Here is a 19,404-nt window from a genome sequence, read left to right on the forward strand (position 1 = left end):
AAGACTAGGAGGAAGGTGGAATATGGGTCCAGAAGGAAGAGGAGAAGGAGGAAGATGGAAAACACGTCTAGGACGATGCAGAAGAAGATGGAAGACAGGATCAGAAGGAAGAGGTGCAGAAAGAAGATTAAAGACAGGTCAAGGAAAGAGGAAAGTGGAGAAAGAAGACCGGTCTAGGAAAAAAAGATGGTGGAGGAGGAAGGGAAGGAGGAAAATGGAAGATATCCAGAATGGAGGAAGATAGAGGAGGAAGATGGAAGACCAGTCCAGGAAAGAGGAAGGAGGGGAGGAGAAGGAGGAAGATGGAACACATGTCCCGGAGGAGGAAAAAGGAGAAGATATGACACAAGTCCCGGAGGAGGATGAGAGGGAGGAAGGTGAAGAAGAAATGCACGTCCATAACAAAAATTAAGAGTAGGGAAGACATTATAAAAGATTCTCTCAAGCAGAAGATTGTGACGGAGAAGACTCTGCAGAGATTACACCAGAAGAGGCATGAAGAATACATAGGATGGACCAAGGCCAAGAGAAGGAGGAGGAGGAGGAGGAGGAGGAGGCAGAGTGAAGACATGGCTAGTAAAGATTATCCCAGATTATTACACCAGGAGGATGAGGGTGAAAAGCAGAAGACGAGTCAAGAAGAGTGAAGAGGTGAAGAAGCAGCGTGTACCCCAGAAAGATCACAGCAGTAGGGGAGGATAGTCCATATTCAGGAGATTAGACTGGAAGAAGGATGAAAAAAAAGACGCAGATTTAAGATTCTCTTCTTTCTGGCTTGGACAATGAAAGCCAAAGCCTTGCCCAGAAGAGAAAGGTACGGATGAAGGAGGAAGACATAGCCAAGTAAAGGATGAAGGAAAGGACGCAGTATGAGGACACGTATAGTATAAAAGGAATTGCCAGTAGGAGATGGAGGAGAATCGGGAGAGAACACGTACAGTATACACCACCTCAGGGAAGGGAGAGAAGGCATGGCCGACCGAGGAGGGATCACAGAGGATACCGAGAGTCTGAAGTAGTGTGTGAGGAGGAGAACAAGTACCATACACCCAGTAGAGACCACGTCTCAGGGGCAGGGTGGGACTGGAGAACCTCAGCCCACCAGGGCAAACGTTCTGAGAACAGACTATCATATCATTTACACCTTCATGAGAATTGTCCATAGAGGTGGTCTTCAATGTTTGGGGCTCATTATTGTGCCATAACCAGGGTCCAATGCCATTATGCCAGTCCGACTGTGCCCAGGAGGAAAACACCAAGTATTGGCAACGACCAGGAGGAAGAGGTGTAGATGAAGTGGGAATATATACCCCCAGTACAGAGGATAGCCCAGACAGTGAGGACAATCAGTAAGAGAGAAGGCATATGCCCTGTGTACCACCTCTGCATGGCCCTGGGATGTATATAGCGGGACACTGCAGTATATGGCATATCTGACATGCCAGTATTATATACCAGACACGTACACCTCATCTGCCCGGCTGCTAAGCCTTTATTGTAAGCTGTAATACTGAAATGGCGCCCCTCTTGTTTTGGGGCATTATCTGGCATTGCAGCTCAGGCAAATCCATGTAATGGTCGCTTGGCTGCAATACCGGATACAACCATGGGACAACAGTGGCGCTGTTTCGGGGAAAACAACATCAGTGGAAGGAGAGAGACCCCTGCTGATGTATTTAGCTCACAGGGGATTGCCGAGACTGTACCAAACCCTCAGCTGTGCAGCTCACGGCACTGCCAGTGTCATGGGAGGAGGGTGTATGGCAATCTAGGGGAGCGTGCTATGTGTTTGGTAGTTTGGAGCCCCCTGTAATGACCCCCTCTGCTATATACTGCTGTGGCCGGCGGCCCTGCACCCTTTCATATCCATGTCCAGGCAGAGCTGGTACACCGGGCACTTCTTCAAGTCCGTGAAAAGAGAAAAGGACGTGGAGGGAGAGAGGCATTATTACAAACAGGAAACCCCCGCTGACGCGAGCGGAGCCCCTGCTTCCAAAAATAACCACAGCCCGGCCCTTGTGACGGCAGTGCAGATGACGCGGCGTGTACCTTGCCTCCCATGATCTTCTGCACTTCCTCATCATCCGTGGAGCCCGGCGTACTGGTCAGGTCGGGGTTACTGTTACTAATACTCCGGCAGCGCGCCAGGTTGGCATTGCTTGGCCGCCCCGTGGCACGAGAGAGCGTGGCGGACTGGTACGTGGCGGAGGATGAAGCGTGGGGAATAGCTGTAGAAAGAGAAGGACGACGAGGACATCAGTGAGGTACTGGGGGAAATAACGCGGAAGGACACTCACCCCATAACCCCTCATCCCGTGCCGGGCATCACTCCAAGGGGTTAATTTAATCAGAAAATTGCTTCAAAACAAAGAAAAAAGTGGCCTACACGTCCTTAGCCAGCAGATGGCGCTGATGTGACATATTTAGGGTATGTGAGCACTTTTATTATTACTGATAACAGAGAGCAATTGCTTCCCAAAAGAAAAAATACAAGATCAATGTATACTCATGACCTTCACATATCAGGGTTTAATCAGATTATCCAGGCCACTGATGGTTTCCTTATTATTCACCTTGCTTAGACTGTTGCTCCCCTATGCTTTACACTGCAGTGCTGCTCGGCAGATCCTTTATATAACAGGTGCTTTCAGCAGGCAATGGCTGCCAGAACAAGCAATCGGTCTGGCAATTGCCTCAGGAGGAGTCTGTGGCCACACCCTAACAGTTGCGCCATTTAAAGGTCTCCGACAGGCAGATGCCGGCTGTATATTACAGCCGACATGGCCTGGTGTAATGTGGGTCACCATATGTAACCGTTTTGTGCCTGGGGTGAACGCCGCTGTTCACCCGAATCCAGCGTGGTCTTTCTTTCCTTCCTACGACTCTCCAATCCTCAGATATGACTCTTTCTATCCATCTAGTCTTGTTATCAAGGGGGCGTGGTCTCCGCGGTAGTCTAAAAGACGCCCACCTACTTTAATAAAAAGACTGAATCTGCATACTGACACGTGAAGGCCATATCTCAGCAACAGAGAGGCGCAGAAACACAAGAAAAACAGCGCTGGATTCAGGAGATCAGTGGCAAGGATAACAAGGAAGAAAAAATATATGTTTATTGCTAGTGGCAGGTCCCCTTTAAGTCTAGGTCTATGAATGTTATTTGGAACTCTATTAGAAAAGTGGAATGCCGACCACTTTAAAAAGGCACGGAGGGAAATTAATGGTCACTTACAGCTGTTTAGCTGGGATGGCATGTCACTGGGAAGGTGGAAGGCGTAGTACAGATATGATGCCAGGAGTCCATTCCTGCCATGCAGGTCCTGAGAGCCCTCCAGCGTGCGGTGAACTTGACTCACCAGCAGAGCCACCACCTCAAAGGCCGCCCGGCCCAAATTCACTGTGAACGGAATGGGACAGGAGTCAAATTTTGTAACATCTTATTAAGCCATGTAACATGCCAGGACTAGAAAAAGAAAGTCTGCGTCTGTAATACCAGACATGCCCATAAACCAGAGTGGCGCTGTTTCTGAAGAAAGCAGAACCTTTTTTTTCCCTAATTGTTGAAAACTCATTTAAGACTTAATATGAAGGAACCAAGTAATCCCTAAAAGGTACTAACCGATCTGCCCCCCGATGACGGGTGGTCTGACGATGAGCAGTATGAGCTTATCCAGGAGCTGGTGACAGAAGCAAACAGAGGGGCCGAGGGCGGCGAGGCGCAGGTTTCCCATACTGCCCTTCAGCTCAGCCTCAACGTTACTTTCCGTAATGATGACATCCTTCAGCCGGAAAGGAAAGCTCAGCTCCTCCAGAACCTGCACCAGAGTGAAGAACTTGTCCAAATGGGGGTCCTGGAGGGACGGAAAAAAAAGTGTGTCATCCCAATGGTGCTGTAGCCGTTACAAAGAGCATCTCTCACCCTGAAGGACTCTTTCTGTCCTGCATTACACAGCCATTCATATGCAAAGAGCTCCCTCTAGTGGTGGCAGTATAAATTCATATGCACTGAGCTCCCCCTTATGATGGCTGTCTACATTTTATGCATAGAGCTCCCCCTAGTGGTCGCTGTATACATTCATATGCACAGAGCTCCCCCTAGTGGTCGCTGTATACATTCATATGCACAGAGCTCCCCCTAGTGGTGGTTATATGAATTCATCTGCACAGAGCTCCCCCTAGTGGTGGCTGTATACACTTCTATACACTGAACTCCCCCTAGTGGTGGCTGTATACATTTATATGCACAAAGCTCCCCCTAGTGGTGGCTGTATACACTTATATACACTGAGCTCCCCCTAGTGGTGGCTGTTTACATTCATATGCACTGAGCTCCCCCTAGTGGTGGCTGTTTACATTCCTATACACAGAGCTCCCCCTAGTGGTGGCGGCATACATTCATATGCACTGAGCTCCCCATTGTGGTGGCTGTATACATTCATATGCATAGAGCTCCCGCTAGTAGTGGCGGCATACATTCATATGCACTGAGCTCCCCCTTGTGGTGACTGTCTACATTTTATGCACAGCGCTCCCCCTAGTGGTGGTTGTATGAATTCATATGCCCTGAGCTCCCCCTAGTGGTGGCTGTATACATTCATATGCACAGAGATCCTCCTATTAGTGACTGTATACATTCATTTGCACATAGCTCCCTCCAGTGGTGTCTGTATACATTCATATGCAGGTAGCTCCCCCCTAGTGGTGGCAGTATACATTCCTATGCACAGTGCTCCCCCTATTGGTGGCTGTATACATTCATATACACTGAGCTCTCCCCAGTGGTGGCTGTATACATTCATATGCAAATAGCTCCCCCTTAATGGTGGCTGTATACATCCATATGCACAGAGCTCACCCTAGCGGTAGCTGTATATTTCTGTGCAGAGAGCTCTCCCTAGTGGTGGCTGTATGCATTTATATGCAGAGCTCCCTCTAGCGGTAGCTGTATATTCCTATGCACAGAGGTCTCCCTAGTGGTGGCTGTATACATTCCTATGCACAGTGCTACCCCCTAGTGGTGGCTGTATACATTCATATGCACTGAGATCCCCTTATTGGTGACTGTATACATTCATATGCACAGAGATCCCTCTAGTGGTGGCTGTATACATTCCTATGCACAGTGCTACCCCCTAGTGGTGGCTGTATACATTCATATGATCAGAGCTCCCCGTAAGCGGTGGCTGTATACATTCCTATGCACAGTGCTACCCCCTAGTGGTGGCTGTATACATTCATATGCACTGAGATCCCCTTATTGGTGGCTGTATACATTCATATGCACTGAGCTCCCTCTAGTGGTGGCTGTATACATTCATATGCACAGAGCTCCCCCTAGTGGTGGCTGTATAGGAAAAATGCCCACTTTATTAAGGGGTCTTAAGATTTCTGGGTATGACCCCGAACTACTGTGACTAATGAGTGACAGCAGAAGCCCCGCTACATAAAAACTCTACCTGTGTGTGCACCGATGATGCCGCCACCAGATCTACTGTGAAGACCGGTTTATGGTTATCCACCCACTTCATCCCCGGGAGCTGGACCTGTAGAAAAAGAGAAGGGATTATTATTGATCCTCTATGGCAAATCTGTATGCCCCATCAGTATATTGCCCTCCCACCATACGGCGCCGGTATACTCACATCAGGCGTCAGGACAGAGTAACTGGGCGGTGGTTTTTCCACAGACACAGGAAGGGAAAAAGATCCGGATCTCAGGCGGCCATGTTGCATTAAAGGGATCCACTGTCGAAAGAGACTCAGGGTGTAAGGGTCGAGATTTAAAGGGGGCATCTTAAAGAGTGATTTTTAGGTGGTGGTGCGCTCCTGATGAATGACAGTATGTGCTCTCTGATGATGTATATGGATACAGCACAGGGTGGATAAAGCTGGTTGGATTTAGTGATCTTGCAGCACCAGAGCAGCGCTTACAAGCTCTATAGAGAAGAGCTTTCACGTATGAGCTCTAAACGGAAGCAACGAGCAGTAAATATAAAGTTACTATCTATAATCATCCTCCAGAGCTGCATGCACAATTCTGCAGGCTTCAGAGCTGATGTAAGAAGAAAAAGTCCCAGCGAGCAATCTTCCCCGTACGTTTGATGCTGGGACTTTTAGTCCTACAGAAGGCTGCAGGGGTGGAGAACAGTGGCGTGTTAGATTTGGGGTGGGGGGCTCTCACCGTATATCCCGCAGGGGTCTCCAGGGAGGTGGTCTGGTTCTGCCGGCAGCTCACATGGTAGAAGGTGAAGAGAAGGTGATGGTTTTCTGTCAGATTTCCAGGAATTTTCATCTTAAATTCCTCATAAAATTCTGGAGATCTGAGAAAGGACGGGGATTCAGATTATGAGGCGGGAGACGGCGAAGACCAGCACACAGGGAACATGCAGGGAGCCGGCTTCAGTCTATTGTTCCCTGTTATCAGCCATAATAAAGCTTGTCCTTTGCGGTCCCGTCTAGGTATATAAAGATGGCCGCCGTGACACAGATACATCCCACTCACTTATTGTGATACACGACAGCGGTGTAACTCTCATTGTAGAACTCATTGCAGCTGGAGCGGCCGAATATCACCTACGAGAACGAAAACCGGGTATCAGTACGGGGAGCAATCAGCAAAATGGCGTCCACCGGACCCCTCCTCCCTAGTCACACTCACCGGCAAGGCTTGGTTGGGGTCCTCTCCTGCCATGAACTGAACCTTCACGGCAATGTTCCTCACCGATCCCTGGCGGCTGCTGAAATTGAGGCACTTGGGGTAGACGTACAGCAGGTTCCTGCGGAGGTGGAGACAGGAGGATGATCAATACTCACAGACGAAAAGGAAACATGGAGCGGGGGAGACAGGAGGATGATCAATTCTCACAGATGGGAAGGAAACATGGAGCGGGGGAGACAGGAGGATGATCAATACTCACAGATGGAAAGGAAACATGGAGCGGGGGAGACAGGAGGATGATCAATACTCACAGATGGAAAGGAAACATGGAGCGGGGGAGACAGGAGGATGATCAATACTCACAGATGGAAAGGAAACATGGAGCAGGGAGACAGGAGGATGATCAATACTCACAGATGGAAAGGAAACATGGAGCAGGGAGACAGGAGGATGATCAATACTCACAGATGGAAAGGAAACATGGAGCAGGGAGACAGGAGGATGATCAATACTCACAGATGGAAAGGAAACATGGAGCGGGGAGACAGGAGGATGATCAATACTCACAGACAGGAAGGAAACATGGAGCGGGGGAGACAGGAGGATGATCAATACTCACAGATGGAAAGGAAACATGGAGCGGGGGAGACAGGAGGACGATCAATACTCACAGATGGAAAGGAAACATGGAGCGGGGAACACAGGAGGATGATCAATACTCACAGACAGAAAAAAAAACATGGAGCGGGGGAAACTGGAGGATGAACAATACTCACAGATGAAAAGGAAACATGGCGCGGGGGAGACAGGAGGATGATCAATTCTCACAGATGGGAAGGAAACATGGAGCGGGGAGACAGGAGGATGATCAATACTCACAGATGGAAAGGAAACATGGAGCGGTGGAAACTGGAGGATGAACAATACGCACAGATGGAAAGGAAATATGGAGCGGGGGAGACTGGAGGATGATCAATACTCACAGATGGAAAGGAAACATGGAGCGGGGAACACAGGAGGATGATCAATACTCACAGATGGAAAGGAAACATGGAGCGGGGGAAACTGGAGGATGAACAATACGCACAGATGGAAAGGAAATATGGAGCGGGGGAGACAGGAGGACGATCAATACTCACAGACAGAAAAAAAAACATGGAGCAGGGGAGACTGGAGGATGATCAATACTCACAGATGGAAAGGAAACATGGAGCGGGGGGAGACAGGAGAATGATGAATACTCACAGATGGAAAGGAAACATGGAGCGGGGGGAGACAGGAGAATGATGAATACTCACAGACGGAAAGGAAACATGGAGCGGGGAAGAAACACACGGCATCATATTCCAGAGCCAAGAGATGATAATAATCCCAGGACAAAACCAGAAAATCTCAGGTTTATATGTTTGATAAGCGGTGTCCAATATGTGTTAGCCGCTTATCTCTGCTCACGTTATCACCATAGTTCATGGCTGGAGGCCACAGAACTACACCAGTGAATGCCCTGTGTTGATGTCAGCTCTAGGATCACGCCGAGAAAATGAAACAGCCCGCCTGGCACTGGCTTTAGTTTTTAGCTCCACTTCTTACAAGAGCCAGAAAAACCCTTATTTTTTATTTTTGCCATAGGAGGGCTTGTTCTTTAGCGGAATGAGTTGTAGATTTGAAGGCCACCGTTCATTTAAGTAGCAAAACAGCAGCGAACTGAGCTAGCTCCGCTCGCTGCTGTATAACTGCTCCATACCCTGCAGCATGGCATAATGGCACATCATGGTACGGTAAGGGGTTAAATAACCCTAATAATGGGGGTCACCCGGCAGGTAGTGGTCTCTATTCACAGCCAGTTATCCTTCTCCTCTTGTTAACCTGATGCATTTTCGGGTGGGAATGGTTTGGCACACTGCGGATTTGCCGGACAAGCCGGGTATGCCACGGATGACATTGCTGAGAGTGAACCAGCAGTGGCGGATGTCATCCCTCCTGCATGAAGTGGGCATAGCCGCGGAGGCCAATGAGGAGGCAGCAGACGGCGTCACCTGTGGGTGACCCTGGGGCGAGGTCACCTGTGTTTACCTGGCAATGACACCAGACGGGAGGGGACGGGTGACTGAACTTCAGTAACTGTCTGCCCTGAGAACAATGAATGGAGCAGAGACATACATATAAATGTATATATATAGGTGTATACAGCGTGGTCTGCACCCATTACATAAGACTATATAATTAAGCTCACAGCTTGATAGAAAGCACCCGGACCTGTCCAGATAAATGGAACCCTCCTGCCCTTCTCTTCCAGATCCTGCTGTAATCCGCAGCCTGGCTTACACAATCCAGCACCTCCTCGCTCACACCCACCTCCCGGGTGCCTTTAACTGGCATGCAAGCCACATCAGCCTCCTCACTCTGCCTGGCACCGATGCCCCGGCGTGCCATGCTGCTCCTGCTCCTCATGGTGTTGTCGCCCTCTCTGGGAGAAGAGCAGAAAATGCCGGCGATGCAGGAGGAGGTCAACGTGCTGGTGTACGGGACGCTGCAGCTGGGCCAGGCGATGAGGGACACCTACAGCTCCACCAACGACAAACTGCAGAGGATCGAGGGCAGGCAAGGCAAGATGGAGAAAAGGATAGAGAAGCTGCAGGCGGAGGTGTCAAGGGCGAGGCAAGAGAATGGGAAGATTGGCAAGGAGGTGGAGATGCTCCAGGTAAGGTTCTATAAGGGAGGGCAATGTTATCTCGGAGATCTGGGTGACAACTTATAAAGTCATCATTATGGTGGTCAGCAGTCTCGAGGAGGAGGAGAGATTCCAGGTAAAGTCCTATAAAGGGAGGGCAATGTTATCGGTGACTAATTATAAAGTCATCATTACAGTGGTCAGCAGTCTCGAGGAGGTGGAGAGACGCCAGGTAAAAGTCCTATAAGGGAGGGCAATGTTATCAGTGACAACCTATAAAGTCATCATTACAGTGGTCAGCAGTCTCGAGGAGGAGAGATTCCAGGTAACGTTCTATAAGGGAGGGCAATGTTATCCTCGGAGATCTGGGTGACAACCTATATAGTCATCATTACGGTGGTCAGCAGTCTCGAGGAGGTGGAGAGACGCCAGGTAAAAGTCCTATAAGGGAGGGCAATGTTATCAGTGACAACCTATAAAGTCATCATTACGGTGGTCAGCAGTCTTGAGGAGGAGGAGAGACTCTAGGTAAATTCCTATAAGGGAGGGCAATGGTATCTTGGAGATCTGGGTGACTACCTATAAAGTCATCATTACGGTGGTCAGCAGTCTCGAGGAGGAGAGATTCCAGGTAAAGTCCTATAAGGGAGGGCAATGGTATCTCGGAGATCTGGGTTACAACCTATGAAGCCATCATTACGGTGGTCAGCAGTCTCGAGGAGGAGGAGGAGAGATTCCAGGTAAAAGTCCTATAAAGGGAGGGCAATGTTATCGGTGACTACCTATGAAGCCATCATTACGGTGGTCAGCAGTCTCGAGGAGGAGGAGAGATTCCAGATAAAGTCCTATAAAGGGAGGGCAATGTTATCGGGGAGATCTGGGTGGCTACCTATATAGCCATCATTACGGTGGTCAGCAGTCTCGAGGAGGAGGACAGACTCCAGGTAAAAGTCCTATAAGGGAGGGCAATGTTATCAGTGACAACCTATAAAGCCATCATTAGGCTGGTCAGCAGACTCATAGGACGCCTCGCTCTCATTTCCGCGCCCCTCCAGGGGACAGCTTGAATTCTCCCATGATGTTATACTTAGTAAAATGTTCTAATCTTCTGACCTCCCGGGCAGAGAGAAGAGCAGGAGAGGAGATCGCTCGCCCACAGGACGGAGGAGGATTTGCGAGACACCCAGAGGGAGTACGGAGAGCTCCAGAGACGGGTGCACAATCTGGAGAAGGGGGTGCAAGCAAAGGAACAACGTCTTCCTGACCTAAAGGTAAGAGGTGCCTACGTTTTCTGCAGTATTGTCTATAGAGGGATACTTTACACTGAGGGTTTCCAGCTGTAGTGAAGCTACAACTCCCAGCATCCCCCACAGCTGTAATGATTCATACATTAAACCTTAAAGCGGATTTCCGCCCAAATAAACTCAACAAGCAAAGCATACTCCCTTCCACCTATGACTGGGTTCCCTCTGGCACATTTATCATTTGGATGGAGAACCTCTTTAAGTCTGTAGTTTTTTGGCTTGGGTCGTGAACGTGAGGTGATCTACATCTGCTTAATAATGTTTAATCTCCACGTTTCGCAAACTGCAGTCCTCAGGGGCCCCAACAGATCGTGTTTTTAAGTTTTCCTTAGCATTAAACAGGTGATGGAATCATTATCAAGACATCATAACTTGCCACATTTTCACTCACCTGCGCAATACTAAGGAAATCCTGAAAACATGACCTGTTGGAGCCCCTGAGGACTGCAGTTTGCGAAACACTGTTCTAACTGGTCAAACCAGGTAACTGGGAACAGTAAAAGGCGTTTTCCACTGTAGCTCCGATGTCCCTGCAGAAACGCCAACTTACTCACCGGCCGGGTTGCGTCCTTCCCCGCTCATTCATGTGTGCTGTTGCCTCATACACTGGACAGGGTTCCCAGGAGCGCACCTAAGGCTTGCGTGCACGCACCGGTCCTCTCTCTTTCCCGGAAATGCCTTACAGCCTATGGCTGAGAGGCACTATGTATTTAAGGCACCCTCCCATTAGAGGAGGTGCCTGTGCAATGCCTCTAGTTAGTCTCCAGTCTGCTACCTAGCTAGTTGTCAGGTCCTGAGCTCCTGTCCTGTTAACTCTGTGTGTCTCCAGTACCTGCCTTCCCATACCTGTATAACCCTATCGTGCCCACCATTCCTGTACCTACCTGCCTGTCCAGCCTGCCTCAGTCACCCTGCCTGTATCTATTCCTGTATCCTTCACCTACCCTGGCGGTCAGCTGCGACAGTCCTGGTCACTGCCCTGGGAGTGACACCTGGCGTCCGCATCGCAGTGGATGTTTAGTCAAATCCTTCGCACTAAGGGGTAAGCCCGGGTCCCCCCTGTGGTCCGGTGGGTCCACTAATCCTGCTCGCGGACCCTACACCGGCCGCGAGCGTTACATCTGCTCTGCAAAATCCCCACATGTTGAAAGGGTCCCTTATAATAAGCAGATCCTAAAGTATCCCCCAGTGATCAGCTTCCATCTAGGGATAAATAAAGTGTGCACTTTCCCTACAGCACCTCCAGAGGGGAAATAAAGTATTACACGGTACTAACTCAAATCAATGGGCTGCGTGTGCGTAAATCAGGAGTGGACGGGTCCTCCAGAGGGAGACATTCTGCAAATACACTGTCCATGGGGGCCATGAGGAGAAGGAACTGGACAGAAGACCCCTCTCCCATTACCAAAAGTGGGTTTTATAAACCGGATAGGACAAAACTGCTGGATAATAACATTTTCAATCCTTGTACCTTTGTCAAGAACCCTGCTTGCTGTCAAGGAATTACTTTGGTTCACAAATTATTTTTTTTTAACCACAGGAGCGCGTGGAACAGCAGAATCTAATCCTCCAAGTCATCACTGAGGAAACCGCGCGGCAGAAGAAGCAGATGACGGAGCAGAGGGGAAGGCTCCTCACCGTCCTCAGACAAGTATGTGCCATCACAATGGAGCCATGTATTGCCAACATCCTCTACAATAACGTGCCTGTGCTCCTTTAAGGAGCCATGTAACACAAACAGCAAAGATGTGGGAACCTGGTTATAGAAAATGGGGAGCCGAGCAGATTGATATATGGCTTTATGGGAGAAAAATTCATGAGAACTAGCATTTTTTGTGTTTTTTTTTTTTTTTTTTAGTTTTGTTTATTCCGGGCTTACTAGTAGAGAGGGTGGTCCTATTGTAGCTAAGACCACCCACTTGACTGTTTAATAAAAATAAATATTTTTATTTTTTTAACTTTTATTAAACAGTAAATAAAAAGAAAAATAGATATTTACTGTTTAATAAAAATACCGTATATACTGGCGTATAAGACGACTTTTTACCCCCTTAAAATAATGCCTACAGTGGGGGGTCGTCTTATACGCCGGATATACACCCCTCCTGGGTGCTGTAGTGCGCCGCTCCACTCCGTTCCACGCTTGGATTCTGCCTCCATAGCGACGAGGGAGGAACTTCCTGTCACCGCTGCTGAATGGCAGAGCGCTGGCCAATCAGAGGCAAGCAGCTCTGCCTTGACGTCAGCGCTCTAGCAGGGAAGTTCCTGCCTCGTCGTTATGGAAACGCGATACACAGCCCGGCCCCGTACTGGTATATCATACAGCATATATACTGGTATATATACAGCGGATATATAGCGTATATATAGCAGGGGGCCGCACTGTGTGAGGAGGTGTTTTTATTTTTCACTGTCCAGTATAACCAATAGGATTAGTGCAGTAACGCCAGATTCCCCTCGCATCCATGCAGGGACATTAATGAAGAGCTTACATGCTGGCCCCTGCACTAATCCTATTGGTTATACTGGACAGTAAAAAAAAACACCTCCTCACACAGTGCGGCCCCCTGCTCTTAGCATACTGAAGCATACTGAACGGGGGTAGTCTTATACAGTGAGTATATCCCAAATTCTATATTTTTAGGGCAGAAGTTGGGGGTCGTCTTATACGCCCAGTCGTCTTATACGCCGGCATATACGGTATGTTTTTAAAGAAAAAAAAAATTGCAAATGTATCAAACAAGAAAAACTGAAATATCACATGGTCATAAGTATTCAGCCCCTTTCCTCAGTATTGAGTAGAAGCACCCCTACTTTTGAGCTAGTGCAGCCATGGGTCTTCTTGGGAATGGTGCAACAAGTTTTTCACCCCTGGATTTGGGGATCCTCGTCCATTCTTCCTTGCAGATCCTCTCCAGTTCCGTAAGGTTGGATGGTGAACGTTGGTGGATGGCCATTATCAGGTCTCTCCAGAGATGCTCAATTGGGTTTAGGTCAGGGGGCTGGCAGAGCCGGTCAAGAATGGTCACAGAGTTGTTCTGAAGCCGCTCCTTTGTTATTTTAGCTGTGTGCTTAGGGTCATTGTCTTGTTGCAAGGTGAACCTTCTGCCAAGTCTGAGGTCCAGAGCACTCAAAGAGGTTTTCTTCCAGGATATCTCTGTACTTGGCCGCATTCATCTTTCTTTCAATTGCCCCAAGTCGTCCTGTCCCTGCCCCCATAGCATGATGCTGCCACCACCATGTTTCACTGTTAGGATTGTATTGGGCAGGTGATGAGCAGCGCCTGGTTTTCTCCACACAAACTGCTTAGAATTATCACCAAAAAGTTCTATCTTCGTCTCATCAGACCAGAGAATCTTATTTCTCATAGTCTGGGATCCTTCATGTGGTTTTTTGTAAACTCTATGCGGCTTTCATATGTCTTGCACTGAGGAGAGGCTTCTGTCAGGGCCACTCTGCCATAAAGGCCCGACTGGTGGAGGCTGCAGTGATAGGTGACTTTGTGGAACTTTCTCCCATCTCCCTCCTGCATCTCTGGAGCTCAGCCACAGTGATCTTGGGGTTCTTCTTTACCTCTCACCAAGGCTCTTCTCTCATGATTGCTCAGTTTGGCTGGACGGCCAGGTCTAGGACGAGTTCTGGTGGTCCCAAACTTCTTCCATTGAAGGATTATGGAGGCCACAGTGCTCTTCGGAGCCTTGAGTACTGCAGAAATTCTTTTGTAACCTTGGCCAGATCTGTGCCTTGCCACAATTCTGTCTCTGAGCTCCTTGGGCAGTTCCTTTGACCTCATGATTCTCCTTTGGTGTGACATGCACTGTGAGCTTGAGGTGTTATATAGACAGGTGTGCGCCTTTCCAAATCAAGTCCTATCAGTGTAATTACACACAGCTGGACTCCAATGAAGGAGTAGAACCATCTCAAGGAGGATCACAAGGAAATGGACAGCATGGGACTTAAATATGAGTGTCTGAGCAAAGGGTCTGAATACTTATGACCCTGTGATATTTCAGTTTTTCTTGTTTAATAAATTTGCAAAAATTTCTACATTTCAAGTTTTTCTGTCAAGATGGGGGAGTGCACATTAATGAGGAAAAAAAATGAACTTTTTTTGAATTTACCAAATGGCAGCAATGAAACAAAGAGTGAAAAATGTTAAGGGGTCTGAATACAAATACAAACAAACACACACACTATATAAATATATATTATATAGATCATATATACACACACACACACTATATAAATATATATTATATATATATATCATATATATACACACACACACTATATAAATATATATTATATATATATCATATATATACACACACACACACACACACACACTATATAAATATATATTATATATATCATATATACACAAACACACACACAATATAAATATATATTACATATATCATATATACACACACTAATTATATAATATTATATATATATATATATATATATATATATATATATATATATATATATATATATATATATATATATATATTATACACATATACATACACACACACACATTTTTTTAAAACATTTTTATTAAACCCCACTGTCTACTACTAATCCCAGAATGAACAAATCTAAGAACAGATCCGAAAACAAAAAAATAAAAAAAAAAATAAGAAGTTATTAATCTCTTTCATGTATTCCACATGATTGTGTATTATATATATATATTATATATATTTATTTATTATACCCAATCATATGTAATACATGAAAAAGATTCATAAGAACTAGTTTTTTTCGTTTTCAGAGAGATTATATTATATATATATATATATATATATATATATATATATATATATTATATATACATACATACATATACATGCACATACACAGTGGTCCAAAAGTGGGTGGACAGTATGTGTAATAGAGTCATCAAACATGGTGTAAATTGAAACTGACTTCGCAACCAATCAGATTCCACCTTTCATTTTCCAAAGAATCTGTGAAGAATGAAAAAATGGAATCTGATTGGTTGCTAAGGGCTTTACACCATGTCTGATAACCCTATTACACATACTGTCCACCTACTTTTGGACCATCCTGTGTATATAATTTTTTCTAACAATTTTCCCTCACTCTGCTTAGTGTCTGGTGGGTGGTCTTTACAAAATAAGACCACCCACTGGACACCTAAATGAAGGAGAAAAAAAAATTGAGGTTATTGTGAATCCTTCCAGACAGACATCTATATATATAATTGCCTTATTCTGTCTGTCTGTCATGCTCCAAAATTGTGTCCTTACGGTGACACAAAGCTGATTGGCCGCTGGGCTCGCCATGGCCCCGCCCCCCCACACGGATTGGCCTCTCGCCCCGGCTCTCTGCAGGCCCCGCCCCCCTCACGCAATGCACGCTCGCTCTGGCCCAACTGACACGGAGCTCCGATTCCCAGGTGAGTACACACACACACACATCAGATCACACTCACTCTCACACACACCTCACACATCACATCCACACACTCACAACATCCTGGGATATCGCTTGCTTCTACACCGGCTCCGTCACGATCCCAGCAGCGCCAGACATAACCTTGCGATGCTGGGATCTTGATGGAGCCCGTGAACGCTGGTAACCATTATACACATCGGGTAACTAAGGTCCCTTGGTTACCCGATGTGTATCATAGTTACCAGTGTACACCGGCTCACACTCACTCTCACACACACCTCACACACACATCACATCGCATCCACACACTCACAGCATCCGGCGATATCGCTTGCTTCTCGGCCTCGATACTGTGCTGTTGTGAGCTTCCAGGACCTGCCGGAGGATCACATGGCCAGAAGCATGTGGTATCTCCGGATGTTGTGAGTATGAGCGCGTATGTGCAATATCGTCAATGTGTGTGTGCGTGAGTGTATGCGATCGGGTGTGCGTGAGTGTATGCGATCGGGTGTGCGTGAGTGTATGCGATCGTGTGTGCGTGAGTGTATGCGATCGTGTGTGCGTGAGTGTATGCGATCGTGTGTGCGTGAGTGTATGCGATCGGGTGTGCGTGAGTGTATGCGATCGGGTGTGCGTGAGTGTATGCGATCGGGTGTGTGTGAGTGTATGCGATCGGGTGTGTGTGAGTGTATGCGATCGGGTGTGTGTGAGTGTATGCGATCGGGTGTGTGTGAGTGTATGCGATCGGGTGTGTGTGAGTGTATGCGAGTGTATGCGATCGGATCTGTGAGTGTCGGCAGAGGAGCATGGCGTGCTGGAGGAGGCTGGGAGGGGGAGGCTGATGCTGGGGACAGAGAGGCTGATGCTGGGGACAGAGAGGCTGATGCTGGGGACAGAGAGGCTGATGCTGGGGGCAGAGAGGCTGATGCTGGGGGCAGAGAGGCTGATGCTGCGGGCAGAGAGGCTGATGCTGCGGGCAGAGAGGCTGATGCTGCGGGCAGAGAGGCTGATGCTGCGGGCAGAGAGGCTGATGCTGCGGGCAGAGAGGCTGATGCTGCGGGCAGAGAGGCTGATGCTGCGGGCAGAGAGGCTGATGCTGCGGGTAGAGAGGCTGATGCTGGCGCAGCATGGCGGATGGAGCACGTTTGGGAGTGCGCAGCATGGCGGATGGAGCACGTTTGGGAGTGCGCAGCATGGCGGATGGACCACTTTTGGGAGTGCGCAGCATGGCGGATGGACCACTTTTGGGAGTGCGCAGCATGGGAGATGGAGCACGATGGGGGGTGCGCAGCATGGCGGATGGAGCACGTTTGGGAGTGCGCAGCATGGCGGATGGAGCACGTTTGGGAGTGCGCAGCATGGGAGATGGAGCACGATGGGGAGTGCGCAGCATGGCGGATGGAGCACGTTTGGGAGTGCGCAGCATGGGGGATGGAGCACGATGGGGAGTGCGCAGCATGGCGGATGAAGCACGTTTGGGAGTGCGCAGCATGGCGGATGGAGCACGTTTGGGAGTGCGCAGGATGGGAGATGGAGCACGATGGGGGGTGCGCAGCATAGGGGATGGAGCACGTTTGGGAGTGCGCAGCATGGCGGATGGAGCACGTTTGGGAGTGCGCAGCATGGGGGATGCAGCACGATGGGGAGTGCGGAGTATGGCGAATGGAGCACGATGGGGAGTGCGGAGTATGGCGAATGGAGCACGTTTGGGAGTGCGCAGCATGGCGGATGGAGCACGTTTGGGAGTGCGCAGCATGGGAGATGGAGCACGATGGGGGGTGTGCAGCATAGGGGATGGAGCACGATGGGGAGTGCGCAGCATGGGAGATGGAGCACGATGGGGAGTGCGCAGCATGGCGGATGGAGCACGATGGGGAGTGCGCAGCATGGCGGATGGAGCACGTTTGGAAGTGCGCAGCATGGCGGATGGAGCACGATGGGGATTGCGCTGCATGGCGGATGGAGCACGTTTGGGAGTGCGCAGGATGGGAGATGGAGCACGATGGGGGGTGCGCAGCATAGGGGATGGAGCACGATGGGGAGTGCGCTGCATGGGGGATGGAGCACGATAGGGAGTGTGCTGCATGGGGGATGGAGCACGATGGGAAGTGCACAACTCCCCCCAACACGCGCGCGCACGCACTGCACAACACACCACACACTGGGAACCACAAACAACTGCCCTACACAGACACCCACACACAGACAACGTTGCACACACAAATATACGCACATACCGCACAAACACACACATTGCACAAAACATACCTCCCCCAAAACACACCACACACACACAAACCGCGCAACACACACACACAACGCTACAGACACACAGCGCTCCACAAACAACGCAACACACAAACAACACCGCTCTCACCCCCCATCACACCCAGAACATGTACAGCGCCCTACACAAACACTTGGTAACTACACACAACAACATCTATATCTATATCTATATAACAAAAATCATACATGAACTACACAATACGTAAATTCTAGAATACCCGATGCGTAGAATCGGGCCACCTTCTAGTATACATTATAATATACCTCAATCAATCTTCTCAGCTCTTCCTGCCCTAAAACATGCGACCCACCCACAGCTCGGATTACTTGTTTGGTGTGATGGGTCTCCTTTAAGACAGTAACCTTAATGTTATCATCAGATGCCATAACCTTTTGATTTTTTTTTTCTTTTTTTCTTACCAGGCCTCTGCTATTGGGAAACGCTGAGAAAAACCCCTGAGGGCCATTAATTTACTGGGTTAAAGGCCCTGATCACGGATGGAGGATAACATGCTGTGGATTGTGGCCTACAATTCATGAACAGCTGTGGACTAGATACCGAGGATGTGTGTTACCGCCCCACCACCGTACTGGCATCTAATAGCCATAATGGGCCATTATAATCGGTAAATCTGAGGGACAGCCTCTAAGGCAGCGCTTACAGTGCCCATGATGGTTCCTATAAAGTCTTTTTTTTTTTTGTTCCTCCATTACTCTGCATGTGCAGAAGTCCGCAAGTGTTTTCTAGCATTGTATTCCTACACCAGGAGGCTCAGGATGAACAAATCTATATGAGCATCGGTGCGTGGACTGTTGTATATAACTGTACGGTCTGATTGTGGTTTTGTCTGGAGTATGGCATATAATAACGTTCCCCTCCTTATTTCCGAATTCTTATAGCGCCTCCCGATAAGTGAGGACGTTGTGTATTATTTATTTTCTACAAGTTTCTGGAGTAAATGATGATAAAGATGGAAAAAAAAAAAAAAAAAAAGAGGAGCATCAATAAAACATTAGTCTGTCGCCGCTGGAAAGTCAGCTTCCTCTTTAGCCGAC

The 19,404-nt window shown here is 48.3% G+C and overlaps 2 protein-coding genes across 9 annotated transcripts in view; one reads left to right on the forward strand and one right to left on the reverse strand.

Moving 5' to 3' along the window:
• The window catches only part of DOCK6 (dedicator of cytokinesis 6), a 139,350-nt gene that overhangs the window by 47,006 nt on the left and 72,940 nt on the right, over positions 1–19,404 (reverse strand). For all 6 annotated transcript variants that reach the window (XM_075346540.1, XM_075346539.1, XM_075346536.1 and 3 more), the window contains exons 15-22: positions 6,658–6,775; positions 6,502–6,572; positions 6,181–6,319; positions 5,643–5,744; positions 5,457–5,543; positions 3,620–3,851; positions 3,233–3,397; positions 2,050–2,228 (exon numbers count right to left, since the gene is read on the reverse strand). In XM_075346540.1, coding sequence (XP_075202655.1) covers positions 2,050–2,228; positions 3,233–3,397; positions 3,620–3,851; positions 5,457–5,543; positions 5,643–5,744; positions 6,181–6,319; positions 6,502–6,572; positions 6,658–6,775 — 1,093 coding nt within the window. The remainder of the gene's footprint in view (positions 1–2,049; positions 2,229–3,232; positions 3,398–3,619; positions 3,852–5,456; positions 5,544–5,642; positions 5,745–6,180; positions 6,320–6,501; positions 6,573–6,657; positions 6,776–19,404) is intronic.
• ANGPTL8 (angiopoietin like 8) lies at positions 745–19,394 on the forward strand. Of its 3 annotated transcripts, none has more exons than XM_075346546.1 (5): positions 745–814; positions 8,954–9,358; positions 10,453–10,599; positions 12,173–12,283; positions 18,772–19,394. In XM_075346546.1, exons 2-5 carry the CDS (start codon positions 9,035–9,037, stop codon positions 18,793–18,795), a joined length of 606 nt encoding a protein of 201 aa, XP_075202661.1. In that variant the 5' UTR covers positions 745–814; positions 8,954–9,034; the 3' UTR covers positions 18,796–19,394. The 3 variants fall into 3 exon arrangements, with proteins under 3 accessions (XP_075202661.1, XP_075202659.1, XP_075202660.1); XM_075346544.1 differs by lacking the exon at positions 745–814 and adding an exon at positions 2,009–2,264; XM_075346545.1 differs by lacking the exon at positions 745–814 and adding an exon at positions 2,274–2,428.

The sequence above is a fragment of the Anomaloglossus baeobatrachus genome, chromosome 4, assembly GCF_048569485.1.
Source record: "Anomaloglossus baeobatrachus isolate aAnoBae1 chromosome 4, aAnoBae1.hap1, whole genome shotgun sequence".
Classification (NCBI taxonomy): Eukaryota; Metazoa; Chordata; class Amphibia; order Anura; family Aromobatidae; genus Anomaloglossus; species Anomaloglossus baeobatrachus.

What these genes read in the sequence shown, in the direction of transcription:
- ANGPTL8 (XM_075346546.1), top strand. Translation starts at nt 9,035, where the DNA reads ATGCAAGCCACATCAGCCTCCTCACTCTGCCTGGCACCGATGCCCCGG. An exon ending in AGGAGGTGGAGATGCTCCAG is followed by an intron (nt 9,359 to 10,452) that starts GTAAGGTTCTAT and finishes CCTCCCGGGCAG; the next exon opens with AGAGAAGAGCAGGAGAGGAG. An exon ending in TCCTCACCGTCCTCAGACAA is followed by an intron (nt 12,284 to 18,771) that starts GTATGTGCCATC and finishes TTTTCTTACCAG; the next exon opens with GCCTCTGCTATTGGGAAACG.